This window comes from Mytilus trossulus, chromosome 3, assembly GCF_036588685.1.
Source record: "Mytilus trossulus isolate FHL-02 chromosome 3, PNRI_Mtr1.1.1.hap1, whole genome shotgun sequence".
Classification (NCBI taxonomy): Eukaryota; Metazoa; Mollusca; class Bivalvia; order Mytilida; family Mytilidae; genus Mytilus; species Mytilus trossulus.
Window position 1 is genome coordinate 22411199 of NC_086375.1, and position 18652 is coordinate 22429850.

General features: G+C 31.7%; 1 protein-coding gene across 1 annotated transcript in view; it reads left to right on the top strand.

The window, feature by feature from the left end:
* The window catches only part of LOC134710533 (interferon-induced protein 44-like), a 28006-nt gene extending 22600 nt beyond the window's left edge, over positions 1-5406 (top strand). Inside the window, exon 5 of the mRNA XM_063570903.1 lies at positions 5054-5406. Within this exon, the coding sequence (XP_063426973.1) occupies positions 5054-5406 (353 nt within the window). The remainder of the gene's footprint in view (positions 1-5053) is intronic.
* The last annotated feature ends 13246 nt before the right edge of the window (positions 5407-18652 follow it).

Sequence of the window (18652 nt, forward strand, 5' to 3'; positions counted from 1 at the left end):
ATGACCAAAAAGGTTCCGTTATCGCATCAGGGCCGCTAGAAAAAGAAAAAAATCCGACAATTTTGTGAGATCATCTGACAAATATAAACAAGATATGGTTTAATTGTCAATATGTACACATAGATTAAAGAACAGATCAACAAATCTAAATGCGGGTCCAGGATAAATTTTGAAAAAAGGGACTACTAGGGGCCCAATCTAGAAAACGTTTTGAGTGGAGCCGTAATAGGTCAAAATAAACATTAACAAATAAATCAAATATTTTATTGCCATATAAACTTTACAGTTTGTGACCAACATATATTAATACAATAAACATATATACATACATATTAAACATACAAAATATCAACAGCATTAAAATTTATAACAACAAACAAGTTGTTAAGAGTCCCCTTTCCTCAGTTCTGATGACTTTTTCAAGAAGGATCCCAACTTATTTGTTTGTAAAGGCGATGATGGATTTAGTAAGTAATGATTTTTTTCTTCTTCATTTAAATTATTAAAATTATTATTTTCTGCACATATGTGATGAAAAAAGTCATTTATTAGAGTTTTGTTATACTCACAATATAGTAAAAAATGTTTCTCATCCTCTAGTATTTTACATTTATGGCAAAGACGTTTCTCTCTTGGGAATATCTCCCCTTATCAATCAAGAGTGAGTGATCACTTATTCTAAATTTAGTGTTTACTCTCCTTATCTGAAAATTAGATGTATTTAGATATTACTCTAGTTTGTAATCTTTTTTAAGTTTTTTATAGAGAAAAAAATTACTTTTATCATCGATGTTTTGAAATTTATTTTGAATTAAATCTTCATATCTATTTTTTATTTTTAACTTTATATCGTTTTTTATTTTATTTACATCTTTTATGTCCTTACAAGTAGAAAGAATATTAAGGTCAACGTTAGTCTCTTTAACAATATTTTTAGCATATGTATACCATGAGTAAGTTCCTGTCAAATCTAGAGACTGTGCTAGAGAAAAAGCTTCCTTTAACAATGGATTAATATTATTATTATATATTCTAGCTAAATATAAAAGGGTTTGTGTTTAAATAAAACATTCTATAGGCAATCTTCCTAATTCAACTCTTGCTCCTAAATTGGGTGCATTTTTTCTTATCCCTAGAGTAGATTTACAAAATTTAAGATGCATATTTTCTATGGGGGTTTTGTCTATTAAATCAGTTGATTAATTTCTTTTCCTGAAGTTAAGGCTCTGCTTTTGGCTCGATGAAAAGAAATATATGTATCCAAATATGTTACTTCTGAATTATAGGTCATAATTGGTTTTACTAAAGAATCAAAAAGATTATTTGCTACTTTTATAGGTAGATTATTCAAGAGAAAAATAGCTTGATCTTCTAAAACCATAACAGATCTGCTGATTTATATCTTTCATTCTGTGCTTTGCGAAAAAAATAAAAATAAAATGACTTACCGGTTATATTCGGAATTGTTAAAGTGTCCAAATATAATTAATAAAACGCTTGCAATATTTCATTTTCAATATTTTGTGCAAGAGAACGCCATGTTTACTGCACTGGGACAACATTTCAAGCTGTGACGTCAAGTGTGATTCGCTGTGATTCGACACGATAAAATATTTGTTTGTTATTTGCTTTATTAATCTATTTTACGTTATTACCAATCAACAAAATAAAGGATTTTTTTTGTAATACTGACTTTATCACTGCGAAATATCAGGCTCGCTATTTGGGCTCATTTGATTTTTTACAGTGATAAAGTCGATCAGTGTAAAAACAAAAAAGTTCTATATTTCTATACTAGTATATACACAGCTTATAACATACTAATACAAAATTATAACATACTAAAAATTTTAATTGTTAGTTCATAATCTAGAAATTATTAAGAAACTTTAATATCTGTTTCGTAATAAAAAATCTTCACGTGTTTCAAATCTTGTCATTGTCAGATTTTGTTTACTTAAAAAGATACAGGCGAATTCAGTGTTACCTTATATACATCGACTTGGTGTCTTGATTCGACCATTATAGTTAAATGCCATTTTAGTATAGAACATTTTCTTCAAAATATATCTCTACCCTTAATGATATGGTTATTGTTATCATAAGACAGCTTAGTGTTTGTTTCGTTGTTTTCCTCTTATAAATCGTGTGTTTCCCTCCGTTTTAGTTTCTAACGCGGATTTGTTTTCTCTCAATCTAGTTATGACTACTGTTGCCTTTATTTATTTGCAAATATGATAAAATGTTTTACTCTGTATAACATATTATTTAAATGGATTTATTCTTCTAAAACAATCATATTAGCTTTATAATTGAATGCATCTTTTTATTGCGTAAAACCCTGAGGGTTTACGCAGTATATATTGGACGAGTGATGTAGTCTTTCGGAACACCGGATGTTATTCGGAACACTTCTGTTCTTTCTATGACCACCTTTCAAATACATGCGCAATAGCTTACTAATCTGTTGAATATGCATTAGCATCTTAAGTTGCTATAGAGATATTTTACGTATGATCTGAAATTTATTATGATATAATATTTTCTTGCACACAATTACTAGCTGCTAATATTAACCTACATGCGTAGTATTTTAATTAGTCAAACGATGTAAGCAGCTGTGTTTAGATATGAGATAAGATTTCATGTAAACAATGCGCTTTATATTCTGAACGAGAATAATTAAAAATAAAATCTTTAGAAAGAGTTTTAGTAGCATTTTATTTTAGATTTTTCGTTTAGTGAAGATGTGCATGTTGTAAAAAGCAAGCTATTTATTTTTTTATACTGAAATTAAAGGGAAGTCTTTCTTGCATTTATTTTTTTTGGTTAAATATTGCAACTTTAATAAAAAAAAAATGGTTATTAAAAATAAAATTTAATAGATATTGAATATGAAAAAATAAAATATTTTAAACGAGAACAATTAAAAATAAAATCTTTTAAAAAAGTATTAGCACTTTTCGAAATTTTACGTCTAGGATAGACCAAGGGCATGGAAATATAATCATAAATACGTGCCTCAAATAGGTGTAAAAACGAGCATTTTTCAGCAAAAAAAATTGTTTATTGAAAATAACGTTAAAATTAATTATGAAAGTTATGTCCGTTTTTATTTTCATTAAAATTGCAAATTTAAAGTTATTTTCTTTGTTTAGATATTGCAACATTATTTACTTTTTTTTTAAACAAGGAGGTCACATAATAACCTCTGAATCCTTTTCGACATTAAAATGCGACTGATAAGTATAGATATTCAGTATAAAGGGGGGAAAATAACCATGACTGAAATCTAAGTCTAAAATTTATTTAAAAAAAAAACCACATTTGACCATGCAGATGTAAGAAATGATACTTCAAGCAATGAAACAACGAATTAAATGTGCCACTTTAATTACGACTGATAACATAAAAATGAATCATGCTTGCATTTTTAGCAGACTTAACCAGGCCGGCGATAAGATATCGAATATAAAAAAGAAGATATGGTTTGGTGTCAATGAGACAACTATCTACAAGAAACCAAAATAACACAGAAATACAATCTATGGGTCACCGTACGGCCTTCAACAACAGGCAAAGCACGTACCGCATAGTCGGCTATAAAAGGCCCTGAAATGACAATGTAAAACAATCAGTCAAAAAAGAAAATTAACAAAGTTCGTATCATCGTATGCGTAACTTAGTTGCTCACCAGAGGAACGCTACGCAAGCCCATAAGTTTGAAGTACGTCGAAATGCAAAGGTATACGCTTGGTGAACGCTTTTACTTCAGGAAAATTTTAATGGAACATAAAAAAATTCATTCAGCTCAAGCGTTTGTCAAGCGGAGACCTGTAAACTGCACGCATATAATATACACGCTACACGAGCGTTGAAAACGCTACAGATAAGTTTGAGACACGTTAAGGGCACATTTCATACAAAAATACTCGTCGCCTTAATTAAAGCTTTCATTCAGGAAAAGAAGTCCGATACGGGTGAAACTTCATCAAACCTACAGAAGATATTACACCCTCTCCAACCATGCAACATTGGACTAGACATAGAAGTACAGGAACTACTCCCATTAGTTTGAGCTGTACAAGATCTACACAAACATCCCGCCTGCCTCAAAGGTGCATAGGATCGACCATGGTCCAGCACTAATGATACAAGTATTAACCAGAGTTACAATGACGTGGTAGTAAGTCTTTTGAGGCTACCGAACGGCCTCCAAAAATGAAAAAAAACACTATTTAGTCGGCTATTAAATGCCCCGACCATTTAGATTTAAAAACAAAAATCAAACAAAACTAAACAGCCTTATTGATAACAAAAGTGGACATAGACGGACTGGTAAACATGTAAACAGACGGGCGAATGTGACAGACTTATTGACAAACATTCACATATAGACAGACCTGCAGTTGGGAATGTAGAAAGACTAGGGGAAACACTTAGGTACACTTTACGCACACCCAATACATGCGTTAAGCTAGTTGTGCACACGATACAGATATGATTGACAGGTCAAAATTACTAGCGTATTGGTAGCGTGTATGATTGTTTTTGGCCACGGCCGACGTACGTCGGATCTATACGTGATACGTTGATGTGTGAAGCCGGTATTACATTAAGTAAACAGGCAATGTCAGTTTCTAATTCTTATGCACAACAAAAGTAATATAAGACAATACATCTTTATTAAACAATTATCTAATATATATATAATGCCAAACAAGCATTTGGGTTTACGATTGCATTTCTTTTTTTTAAAGAAAGCAACTTGTAATTCTATTATGCCGAAGTCGTTCTGAATCTGTCCTTCATACTAAAAATGTCTGAGCGATCGACACTTACTTTTATTACCTTCCATATATTTCAAACAATTTTTCTACAACCATGAAATTATGTATTATGTCAAAATTTTGTTAGCGCTAGCATGCATTTTGAATTTCATTGAGAAATAATTTGACATTGAAGTACTTTACGATTGATTTCAGCCGACCAAAAGTAGGGTTGCTTATGAAACAACCATGCAATGTAAATATATTTTTCATTAATATTGCAGGCATTCCGCAAATTGTTTTATTAACAAAGATCGACAAGATTTGCCAGAAAACGGAGACGGATTTATCAAATGTATTTTACAGTACTCCGATCAAGGAAGCTGTCGACAAAATATCACAGATAATGGGATTACCTAGATCGCACATTATTCCGGTAAAAAATTTAGAATCTGAGATGGATCTTAATACAAATGTGAGCATCCTAGCGTTGCTGTCCTTGCAGAAAATGCTTCATTTTGCGGATGACGGTATGAATAATCAAAAAGGCGAGGACTACTATGATGTGCTTAGTAATATCACTATTTTTATTATGTTAGCTTTTGTTTGTTTATTGGGATTGTGGTTTTATGAATGATTATTTTTTCATCTGTTTAGTTTTTAATAACTTCAGCTTTATTTCGTAATTTTAATAACATCAAAACATGTGCAGCATGATAAGCTTATTAAAGGAATGTTATATTTTGTTTTAAGTTAAATTTTTGCAACCAATGGCATTTTGAGGGAATTTTATTCGAAATGCTTGATTTGATCTTTGTGTCTAATAAGTGAGAACTATGGTGACAAAAAGCGTATATTTATTCAAGAATAATAAAATTGTTATAACCGAACAGAGCTTTATTTTTTTACGAAATATTTGCGAGTTTGGTTGCCGCAATAATTCTATATCTATAATAGAGATAGTCTTACATTGTGATTCTCAAAGGTAAAAGGACGTCTTTAGCCGAACAGTTTTCTCATTTTTACACAATTCAATTTACTGTGTGTTGGTTCATATTTTGGACGCCAGTCTTAGCTCCTTTCTAATACGGTTGTTGTCTGCTCTAAGGTTGGGTGGTTGTCGCTTTGACATATTCACCATTTCCTTTCTCAATTTTTTTACATTTCCTATCATGATTTTCTTGATAGAGGGTTGCTGCTCATAAGAAAGCTATTAAACCAAGAGTTTCAAATGGTGAAGTTGAAATCATCCCTTTGTAAATGTTACGGACGACATCACGAGTTGGTTGACCGTTATGGAATAACCGCTTCACAAATGATATCGAATATGTTCCTTACGTCGTAACTACAGTCCCCTTCCCTTTCATGAATTTGACCTACCGAATTAGACTATTTACCGGATTTGTTCTCACATAAGCATCACGATGGGTACAACATATAGAGCAGGGTCTGCTTACCATTCCGGAGCACCTAAGATCACCCCTAGTTTTTGATGGGGTTCGTGTTGTTTATTCTTTAGTTTTCTATGCTGTGTCATGTGTACTATTGTTTGCCTGTTTGTCTTTTTCATTTTTAGCCATGGCGTTGTTAGTTTGTTTTAGATTTAAGAGTTTGACTGTCACTTTTGTATCTGTTTGTCCCTCTTTCATTGCTATGAATTTAAGAAATAAATAAATAGGTAAAAAGCAAGACTTTTCAGATAGTGATCTTGCATTATTTAAATTACCTTTTCAAATCCACTAAATTCAGAATCATCTTAAATTTTTTATATCTTTTTTCGAATCAATTTGGATTTTAATAAAACTATACACCATCTAAGTTATATGTTTATCTTAAAGAATTGCAGGTTGGTTGGTATTTTCGTTTGTTGCTGTCAAGTCTAAGAATTTAATTGATATGTAATAAAATAAGCTATAACTTTATGTTCGGACTGATTTCAGAGAGTCACCTGTGAATTATTTTTTCAATTAAATAGTTTTTTCCTCAAAATCTAAAGCTATCTTAATTATATATTTATCTTACAAAATACCAGGTTATTGACTTCTTTTTTTATTGCTGTCAAATTTAAGTATTTAAATTTAACTAAGTATCAATCTGAATTTCGTCAAAACTATGTTCTTTAGCTTTTTTACCTATCAACACAGTCCTTTATTTTGCGGTTGTTAAAAGCAGAAGGTACAATTTGTTGTTATTGAATAATTTGAGATCAATACACCAAACTACCAAACAACCTTTCATTTTGTAAGATCAATACATTATAAAGATAGCTGAAAATTTTGACGAAAACCATGTTGATTTGGGGAAAAAAATGAAAAAATTTAAAGGTGACTATCTGAATTTAATTGGATCTAAAAACTCTAGCTAATTTAATTATCTATCAATTAAATCCTTAAATTTGATACTAACAAACAAAATCAGCAAACACCCTGGCATTCTTTAAGATCAATATATAACTTAAAAAGCTATATGGTTTGATGAAAATACAAGTTGTTTTGAAAAAATTATAAACAAATATAGAATTTCTGATTTCAGTATGAACTGGAAATTCTAGCTTGAATTACTTTGATCATTCAAATCTTTAAATTTGACATCAATACACCAACTTACATTACAATCTGGAAATCATATCTAACGGAGATAGCTGTATAGTTTTGCGAAAATCCAAGTTAATTTGAATTAGTCCGACATGCAAATTCAAGCCATTTTTTAGGTATACATTAAATCCTTAAATTTGACAACAATTAACCAAACCACAAAACAACCTAGCATTCTCTAGGATCACTATATAATTGAGATAGTTGTAAAGTTTTATGAGTGTATCTTTATTCACCCCGAATTGAAAAATCTAGCTTTTTTAAAGCTTTTCATTAATCCTTAAATTTGACAGCAATAAATCAAACTACCAAACAACTTGGCCTTTTGTACGATCAGTGTATAATTGAGGTAGCTGTAGAGTTTTCTGAAAATAGTATACGACATATATACCAATAAGGCAAAATGACAAAAAATGTATTAAAATAGCGCAAACATAGGATTTTCGAATCTACTGCATATACTACAGCTTTCGATGGTAAACTGTTAGGAAGGGTTTTATTCTCTTTTGCTTCACCAGGAATCCAACTCTTGTAATACAAAAAAAGTTACTTGAATCATCTGATTTCGAAAGGAATATATCTTACTATGAATAAAAGGCAATTTATTAAACTAATACGTTGTCAGTTTATTTTGTATCTCTGATTTTGACTGTCTCTTTGGTATCTTTCGCCACTCCTATATAATTTAAATATCTTTTTAATTAATTTTTCGTATGTTTGCTCTCAGTTGGCATTACTTATAAAACCGACTCAAACCAAGTCTTTGTAAGTACAACATGTACAAAGGGTAAAAGAAGAAATGAAAGCTAATTCGAGCCCCCTCATATATACATACCTTCGCACATAGAACTTTATAACACGTTTATGTTTTCAGTTTTCTCAAGTAACTATTTTGGATTTATATTGCAGTAGATAGGAAATTCTAGAGTTTTTGAAATCTATTATGAATAACTTGGTAGTTGCTGGTTTATAAACAAATCGATTTATTGTTGGTTTCTTTGTTCTGATTGCCAAATATTTCAGGCGATTTGGCAGCTCTTTATATTAGAATTGTTTTCTGCGTGATACACACAGCGTTCTTTGAATGTTGAACTGTCTTATTCGGAACTCTGATATTACTTTATGTTGTTTTATCATTACTTAATATTAGTTTGTCTTTATTTGATATGGCTTTGACATTACGTAATGATGTTTTGATATAACTCAAAATGGAATAGTCATTACTTAATGATATTTCGATATTACACGATATGGTTTCGTATTGACTTGATATAGTTTTGTCATTACTCAATATGGTTTTGTCATTACCCGATGTGGTTTCACTATTATTTAATATGGTTGTGTCATAAGTCAATGTGGTTTTACCAATACTTGATGTGTATGTAACTTAACGTATCGTAAGTGTATCATTACATGATGTGGTTTTGTTATTTCGTAATTATGATTTGTCTTTTCTTGATATGGTTTTAACATTACGTAATGATGTTTCAAAATTTGACCATTTTACACTACTTGATGTGTTAGTTTCATTATTTGATGTGGTCTTGTCATTCTTTGATGTGGTCCTGTCATTCTTTGATGTGGTTGTCCCATTTCTTGATGAGGTATAACCACGTGACCAATTCTGAAAAAAACTGTTCTTTTTTTAGATATATTTCCTTACTGTATGTACCTTGATGTGTTTGGCCATCCATCTAATGAGTGTTCAAATTAAAGTTTGGGTTACTGTTTCAGTTAAACTGTTAGCTATATGTCTTTTTGAGATCGTAATTAAGTTTTCTGTCGCGGAATAAGGATTTTTGCTCGGGCTTCCGAAAAGAGGGCTCCGGGATATGCATACTAAATAAACAATATAGCAGTATACAAAACGCAACATAGGAGTTGAAATAAAGCAGATGTGGTGTGATTGCCAATTAGACAACTATTCACCAGAATTTAAAAGCAGTGGATGTAAGAAATCATTTATATGCAACCCTACAGCCTACAACATTCCCTATAGTCAGCTACAAAAGGCCACCATGCACAATGTGAAAAAAAATTCGATTTTTAACAGATTTCAATATGTCGTTTGTTTAATGTGCTTTTGGTGGGTATCGCCAAAGTTAAAAATCAAATTAAAGTTCGAGTGGGTGGTCAGAGTTATTTGGTATGAAAAAGAGGAACGGCAGACAATAATAAAAAAATAAAATCCTAAACATTTTGCAGTATTTCTGACATAATTGGGATATCCCCAAACCACTTGGTCCTGTAATTTGATCTTTAAGTTTTCAAATAGAAACAGTATTATAATATATTTGTTTATCGGACCACATATGAATTATCACGTTGTGATTGGTTAAACGCCGTCAAGACGTGACCTCCTATGAGACTGTATGAGGTTAGTAAGTTTCATAAGGGGTTCATGACACGTTAATGGCGACGTCATCTATTAATGTTGTTGTGTTTCATTGTTTATTTTTCAACAAAACGCCGCAGAAAAAAATCCAGCGTCCGATAAATTCGTTATAGGGTTAACTACTGACCCCTACGGATCCATAGAGGGTGAATAAAATTCAAAGGGGACTCGGCCTTGGACATCACCCCCTATGGATTTTACTAACACTCTATGGATCCGTATGGGGTCAGTAGAGAACCATATAACTTATAAAAAAGTCCAAGGAACGCTGTGTCTCGCCTAATATTGCTGCTTTCAGTGGAAAAGCGTAATGTTGATCGGCTGTACATTCATCGGTCAAAAAAATAAGACAAAATGTTTTTCTGTAGATGCCTTTTTCTTGATATTGAGGAAAAACTGCTATACAAGTTTTAAAACACTTCAAGTAGGTTATAAATTTATCATGTCAAAACAGTTTAAGTCGGTTTTATTTTACTAAAACAAAACTGTATGGTTTTCAACAATACACCTTATCGCTATTTAGTCCATTCCTGGAAAAACAGTCATTATACAACTTCCTGTTAAGGTCACGCGGCTCGAAAATGGAGGCCATCAGCAGTGAGCTGAGGGAGGAAAAACTTTAGACAGAGATCATCAAGAAACTTTGAGAAAGTATGATCCACTTTTTTCGAAATTAAAATTGAAGTTAAGAAATATTTTGTTTGAAGTATTTACGGTAGTTTAAACAGGTCTCATTAAAAAGTATTATACATGGTGAATTGTTTAAACGGGGTCCCAGATAGCTTCAACTGGATGAAAAAGTTGTGAAATTTTAGAACTTATCCGGAATGGAATAAATAGCGATTAGGTGTATGAACAAAACCCATACCCCATAGTAAGCTATAAAAGGTCCCGAAATAACGCCACTTTCGATGCCGTTGTTATGTCTCACTGCAGCTACATTTATGTCGCAGGCTCGCACAAATAAAAAAACTAATACTTTTTTGGTTAAAAAATGAGACTCTTCAAATCAACTCACACTTAAGTCAAAGGAAAATCGGAAAGGGGGTGGGGGGGGGGGGGGGGGGAGGTGTTGGCTCGGACTAAGCGACAAAGCATCAATACTATACAAAAATAATCATTTGAACATATATACAAATATCAATCTTTTACTTTTAATCAATTGTATTCCAACATGTTCCAGTTATCGTAATCATAATACCTTCATCTTTTACTCTAATGTGAACTTACAAATGAGACCAAATCACTGGGTTGTAATTTCGCAAATAACACGACGGGTGCCACTAGTTATCACAAGTACCAGGATTATAATTTTATACGCCAGACGCGCGTTTCGTCTACATAAGACTCATCAGTGACGCTCAGATCAAAATAGTTAAAAAGCCAAATAAATACAAAGTTGAAGAGCATTGAGGATCCAAAATTCCAAAAAGTTGTGCCAAAGACGGCTAAGGTAATCTACTCCTGGGGTAAGAAAATCCTTAGTTTTTCGAAAAATTCAAAGTTTTGTAAACAGAAAATTTATAAAAATGACCATATAATTGATATTCATGTCAACACCGAAGTGCTGACTACTGGCCTGGTGATACCCTCGGGGACGAAACGTCCACCAGCAGTGACATCGACCCAGTGGTGTTAATAGTTATCAAAAGTACCAGGATTATAATTTTATACGCCAGACGCGCGTTTCGTCTACATAAGACTCATCAGTGACGCTCAGATTAAAATAGTTAAAAAGCCAAATAAATACAAAGTTGAAGAGCATTGAGGATCCAAAATTCCAAAAAGTTGTGCCAAATACGGCTAAGGTAATCTACTCCTGGGGTAAGAAAATCCTTAGTTTTTCGAAAAATTCAAAGTTTTGTAAACAGAAAATTTATAAAAATGACCATATAATTGATATTCATGTCAACACCGAAGTGCTGACTACTGGGCTGGTGATACCCTCGGGGACGAAACGTCCACCAGCAGTGACATCGACCCAGTGGTGTAAATAGTTATTCGGAATGCCGATCGTCCTTTCATAATAAACGGAAATAGCTTCAGTGTCAAAGTAAACTAAACGTATATTAAATCAACAGAAAAGGTGGACAAAAACTAAAAGCAAAACAAGTGTGTGCAAGAATTAGCATTAATAAGACGTAAGGAGGTCAGGTAATCAAGCATCATTATCATCATCTAAATCTGCCAGGTGTGTAGTGATGTTTTTACAAAGGTCTGATGCTTGACATTGACAAAGTTCAGTACAGGACAACTTTTACTGCAAACTGATTTTCCTTTGCATGTGCACACCAAATCTTGGAGGAAGTCAGATGACATTTGACCTTCAAACAAGACAGGTTCAAGACCACACTTTCCTTCTTTCTAACCAAACTGTAGAGGCGATGCAATAACAGACTTGGCAATATGTGCAGGCATCCAGATTTTGGTTTGGAAATAAGACCTAAGGACGTGCTGTTTGAAAGATGCTTCACAAGGAGGGAGTCGGACCAAGCTAGAATCTTTACATGTGGCTAATTTCACCCGGAAACTATTCAGATTATTATGGCAGCGTTTGGACTTTCCTTTAGGATCATAACGCCGACAATCCTTAATGCTAGTGATCATTCCTGTTTGAAACCACAATTCAGATATATGAGTCATCTGTAGGAAATAATGTATTAAAAGTACTAGCACGTCCCTATCCGGAGACTTTACAATAATGCGACCGTTTATACCGTTTTCCCTGTACAGTTTTTTCAGCATTCAATGCATGCAGGATATTACGTGTATCTGCCTCTTCTTGTGTACTTGACAATTCACTGCAATCTGATATACCTTTGGGACTTTGGGACTTATTATTTTCACTATTTCTGGATTGGGAAATGATCCAGCAAGGTACAGTTAATGTCCATCCATTAGACAACTATTTCTTTCATATATTTCAAAGTGAATTCACCAAGAAACTTTATAAGTGACTGCTTGTTTTCACATGAACTAAGAATTTTTTTCCAGTCTGGAATGATTCTTCCTTCGATTACTTGAAACACTTTTGGATTGAAAAATGACTTTGATCGACGTTCCCGTTCAGAGCTTTGGTGGAATTTTGAATGTCATATCTATCAAAAATGTCAGCAACCGATAAATATTGAGCTGCTGAACATGATATTTGATTTACCCTGGCCTTGTAGTGGTTGTATGAAAATTGCGGCGCCGTAATAATTCATTAACTTATTTTGCAATTTATATGTTGTGTATTTGTCAGCAAAGTCCTGTGGAAGCAAGCAACGAAATTTCTCAAGCAAGGTGGACATCATAAAAGCCTTATGCTTTACCATCAGGTCTGAATTAATTTCTGATACCAGCTTCACAAATGCAGTATCGTGGTCCAAAGATTCTGCTTTTACTTTTTGGGGTGTTTTCGGTAGATATTTAGTTATACAGGCCGAATGATAAAGGGCATTTTCAGTAAAATGTTCATGACTCAATTTCAAGATCCGAATTATTTCTAGTTGCCTCAAATATGTTCTTAATTCTGTCTTCTGATTCCACTTTGTGCAATTTAGCATCTTTTTTGTAAGTTTTGTTCTAACAAAAAATACAGGAATACCACTTTGATCGAGTTGTGATTCTAAATGTGCTTGCAGCAGGTGAAAAAATGCTAGCATCACCTTTAGTCTCCTCCGATTCCATAAATTCTTGTTTATAACAAGATAGATTCTTCTTACTGGTGTAAGATTTACAACAAGACCTATGGTATTTGACATCAATATTTTCCGAAAACAATTGATTAATAGAACACAACTCTTCTACAAATATATCTGATCTTTCCGTAGTTAAGTAGCTTCAATGAAACTAGCTTTGCCTTTGTCAGTGATAATATATAATTTTTCCGGGCTTTAATCTGACAAATAATGCATTCCAGCCAATCTTAGGAAGACTTCCCTCTCTTGGCACTTGTTGGGGTAAGTTTTACCGAACTGTGACATTGTCCGGAAAATTTTCACAACAGATCTGGAATATTTTTAAGCGATTACTTAACACAATGTAAACAATGATAAAAAAAACCAATATATTACCACTCTGGGTATTCAAAATAACAAAAATACAATGAAATCAACAACAAAGCAAATATAAAACTAGTGTAAAGACAAATATAAACCCTAAAACTGATATTAATCAAACAATTTCAATGTGAAATGCTAATCGACATTTGGCTTCCTGTACAGTGATAAGACTGAACAGAGTGAGGATTAAACAAAAATAAACGTCCCGGACGGTAATTCCGGAATTATATAAATTGTGTAACAGATTGATGTGTTCTATTCAAAACACAAAAATTTCTTGTAAATCGAAGAAGAAATGTTCCAAACGAAAATTGTTTTGTATAAAGTAAATATCAAAGTGTATATTTATGCCAAAATACACACAAATGAAGTGTTTTATAATTATCCTGTTTTTAACGGAAACCGGTAAAAATCGTGTTAACCACAACTACTGAAATAAAACGGTTTTTAAAATGTTGATGGTGTAAATATTTTTAAAACAATCATTGACTAGTTTTATCGTCAGTTATATATTCTTACATTATCAAATTAAAAAATAGCCGAAATATTGTGATTCGTAATAATAATTAACATTTTAGTGTATCAGTGAATTTTTTTATACACTACATAAAGCTCTAAAAAGCCATTTTTACGGATATTCGACCATACGATTTTCTTACTGCATGTTTAAAATGTAAGTTTAACATGTCTTCTTTTTAAAAAAAAAAATCCAGGTGTGTGTTCTTTGGGTGCATTAAACTCCTTAACTAAGCGTCTTTTCATATTTCGCCGCTGCACTAACTGTTGAGCCCCAAAATGCTTCAATGTCCATATTCTGAAGGAAAGATAGTTTTAAGCTCGATTGTTGCTTGCATTACTTTACTGTATAGAATGAAACGATATGTGACAACTATCCAAAGTTTTAAAGCGTGAAATATAAGTCAAGTTGTGTTGGGCAAACTTTTTCTGTCAATATCTTCCTATATCTATGTACTGATAAATGTGCATTGATACATGTTTTAGAGCACCCTTGATTCTACGACAGAGGTCGAACCCTGAATAGTTTGGGGTAAGATGTACACAACATTCAAGCAAGACTTCATTTTTGATGAAATAAAAAAAAATGAATTTTAGACCGTTTGGACTTCAATGTGGACCATTTCGATAACTTGGACAAAAATCCAAAAATCCCCAAATCCCAAATTTAAAACCACGGTGAGATTCAGCATGCCAATGAAACCCAAATATTCAATTGTTGTTGAAATTCAAAAGAATTTATTTGTAGACAGTTTGGATCCCACAAACTTGTAAAATGGGCCAAAAATTAAGAAGAATCAGCCTACAGAAGAACCTCAAGTTTTATTTTGAACCCTGTGGACAAATTTAAAACCGGACCAAAAATTAAAAAAAACCTATTACTTTAGATATACGGTTAGATTTAGTAAATTAAACGTCATTGATATTGGTCATAAAATTGATTTATAAAAAAGTATTAGAAAAAACTTTAGTGTTATTGTTTTTGTTATCCCTTTTTATCCCATTCTATATCGATAAACATGATAGATGAACGTATTTAGTGATCAAGTGTCATATCATTGGATATTGATTTTCTCTATATATTCAATGTAATTTAGTACCCTATAAGAAAATTTTAAATGAAGTCGGTGACATTAATACTTTATTCTACATTTTCTGAGGTACATTTCAATATTTTTGAGTTTTTTTTTGTTTAATCTATGAACTGATCATTTACTGAATGATCCTTGACCTTAATGTGTTTTCATTAATTTAAAAACACTTTCAACTCTTAAATGATCCACATGTTGTTATATTATGACTACAATGTGTTACATTTGAAATAGATATCTATTGAATTTATTTGAGTATTCAATCAAACTTGCCTTCTCAAGGTCAGCACTATAAAATCCTTAATTAGGATTGAATGCATAAAAATGAATAAAATTCATACAGTGAAAATGCATCGCATATACAATACCAATGAATCGCTCTACAGCGAAAATGAAAGTAACGTATCATTATTCAACAGTTAATACGACTCGCATAAATATAGCATCATATTGGAATTCAATTCAATATGGACAAACTGAATAAGAAAAGCTATTCTACGTTATACAACATTAATAATTGTGTTGAAATGAATATGTTTCTGCAACTACATCTTTCCTGCTAGTTTTTTTTAATCACCTGCACGATTTGTTAGTAAAACGACCTAAATATTCACCTATTTTGGGATATAATTTCAGGTATGGAAGGCTTTTGGCGCGATGAAACTCCGTTATCATCTCTTATTTTGTCCAACTTGTATTATTTATTACTAAACATATACATGTGAACTATTTTTCTTCATTTTCTTCAAAAATATTTTTTTTTCATCTGTTTATTTACCATTCTACATCAGAAATGTTCGGCATATGTATACAGTGAAAATGGTATTTTAGAATCCGAACTTTACATACACTGCATATATAAAAATTAAAAAAATGTGGTATGAGTGCCAATTAAACAACTCTCTTTCCAAATAAACAATTATAGGTCGAAATGTGTGTATGTGCGCACTTTAAATGTTTTAATGCAACTATATTTCGTTTTTATTGTTTGTTTTTAGTACGAATTTTTGAACAAGATGATATGCCATGTGAACATCATTCACATATAATTAAAATACTTTCGTTAGTTTTTATCTGATATTCAACAATATGTGATGTATAATCTTGATAAATGAATGTGTCATAATAGTGAAAGTGTTAGCACGTATGCAATCAAATCATTAATAACAGTGTATTGACAGATTTTGATATAGGATAAGCTAAAAGGTCTTATTATAAACCATGTTTTTAAAAACTGTAACTTGCAAATAAACTTATCATAGACAACAGGATTTTAATTTTATAGTTGCGCCAGATGGGCATTTCGGTTACACAACACTCAGTGACGATAGACGATATCAAACAATATTAAAAGTCAAATACAGACCGAAATTAAAGAGCATAGAGTACCAAATATTCCTGAATGTTTTGCCAAATACAGCTAAGGTAATCTATTTCTGAGTTAAAAAACCCTAAGTATTTCAAACTTCAAAGAACTTTAAGCAGATATTATAAGAATTATGAAAATATTGATGATAATTCAAGTCTGTCAACACAGACGTGCTGACTTCTGGGCTGGTGTTAAGATCGGGGAATAAAAACTCAACCAGCAGTGACATCGACTCAGTGGTTGCAAAAAACTCATAATACCAGGATTGCAATTTTATATTCGCGCCAGACGTGCGTTTCGTTTACAAAAGACTATAAGTGACACTCGAATACAAAAAAGTTTAAGGCCAAAAACATTACGAAATTGAAAAAGATTGAGCAAAGAAAATTCCTTATAGTTTTGCCCAATTCAACTAAGGTATTCTTTTCTTTTGAACAGAATACTGACATTTACTTATAAAAGAGTGCACATTTGTTTTCTCTGTTAATTTCTTTTTTTCCTTATATATTTCCAATTTTGTTATGTGATTTAATAATCTTACATCAAAAATATTTCTTAGCTACTGTATAATTGTATCATGTGTTATGAAGAAATGTCAATTGTTATTTGAATGGAGAGTTGTCTCTCGTTGGCGCCCATACCACATCTTCCTATATCTATAAACAATAGTACACATTACACAAGTGCTTCAATTGGAATAAAACCAATGAGCCGATCATATTAGATTTAAATGATTTTACTTTTTTATATATATAAAATCAAAAGCATTACATAGTCAATCTCCTCTATACATTGCTGTTAACGCTATTGATGCGAAAAAAGTTTACATGTTTTTGAACAGCAAAAAAATGTACGAGGTTGTATATGTTGAATCTATAAAACGCTATAAGTTGAACTTACGAATAATTTTATTTTATAGGACAAAGCTCAAAATTTGTTGAGAAAGTTTGAATTTGCAGCTAAAACATACGACATTATGTTGTTATAAGCTCGGTTAAAAGCTTAACCTTTATTATGCTACTATACTGTAAGTAAACAAATCAATTATCATGTTATAAATTGATAAATTGAAAGATTGTTTTTTTTAAATAAATCATTGAATTGCTCTTTGGACACATGATCTGATTGTATCCTTTATCAAATTTCAGTATTTTCTAAAATCCTACTTTCATTTTACCTTTATTTCTCATATGATGTCATAATTTAGAATACTAAAGTATTAAATAAAAGTAAAATAAATCATGTTATCATGTACAATGTATGTATTCATGAATAATAAGGATCATTAGTAAGAGCTATATCGTAAAGAAAGATAATTTTCAAACGGAGCTCACAGAAGGATAACCTGAAATTTTCCTGTCAAAAATATTGCATCCTTCTTACGGCTGAGGTAACCCAAACGATTACATGTCAAAACAAAGAGGCTGAACTGAGAACTCAGGTGAGTGTTTCTTTTTGTAAAATCCGGGGGATCTTTAATATCAAAATACCAAAGTAATTAAAAGAAAAGTTTTAAGGGTATTATTGATATATTTGTCTATTACTTCGAACTTAATATATGGAGATTTGTTATTGTCCTGTGATCTATGCACTACAACCAATATAAACTATAAATTGAGATAGGTGTATTTAAAATATTATTATCATCGCTTCCTATCAAACGAGGAAAATCAATCATTTAATTACAATCTTTTATCATTTCAAATCGTGTTAAATGTTACAATTTATACGAATTGATTTATCGAATTAATGACAAAGCGTATTGAAGAAAATCAAAACACCAAAGAGTTCCATTTTCCAGGAGTCACAATGATTCGATTCTTCACACTTTTTCTACTGTACATTGGATTCATTTGTTACTGTCAATTTGTT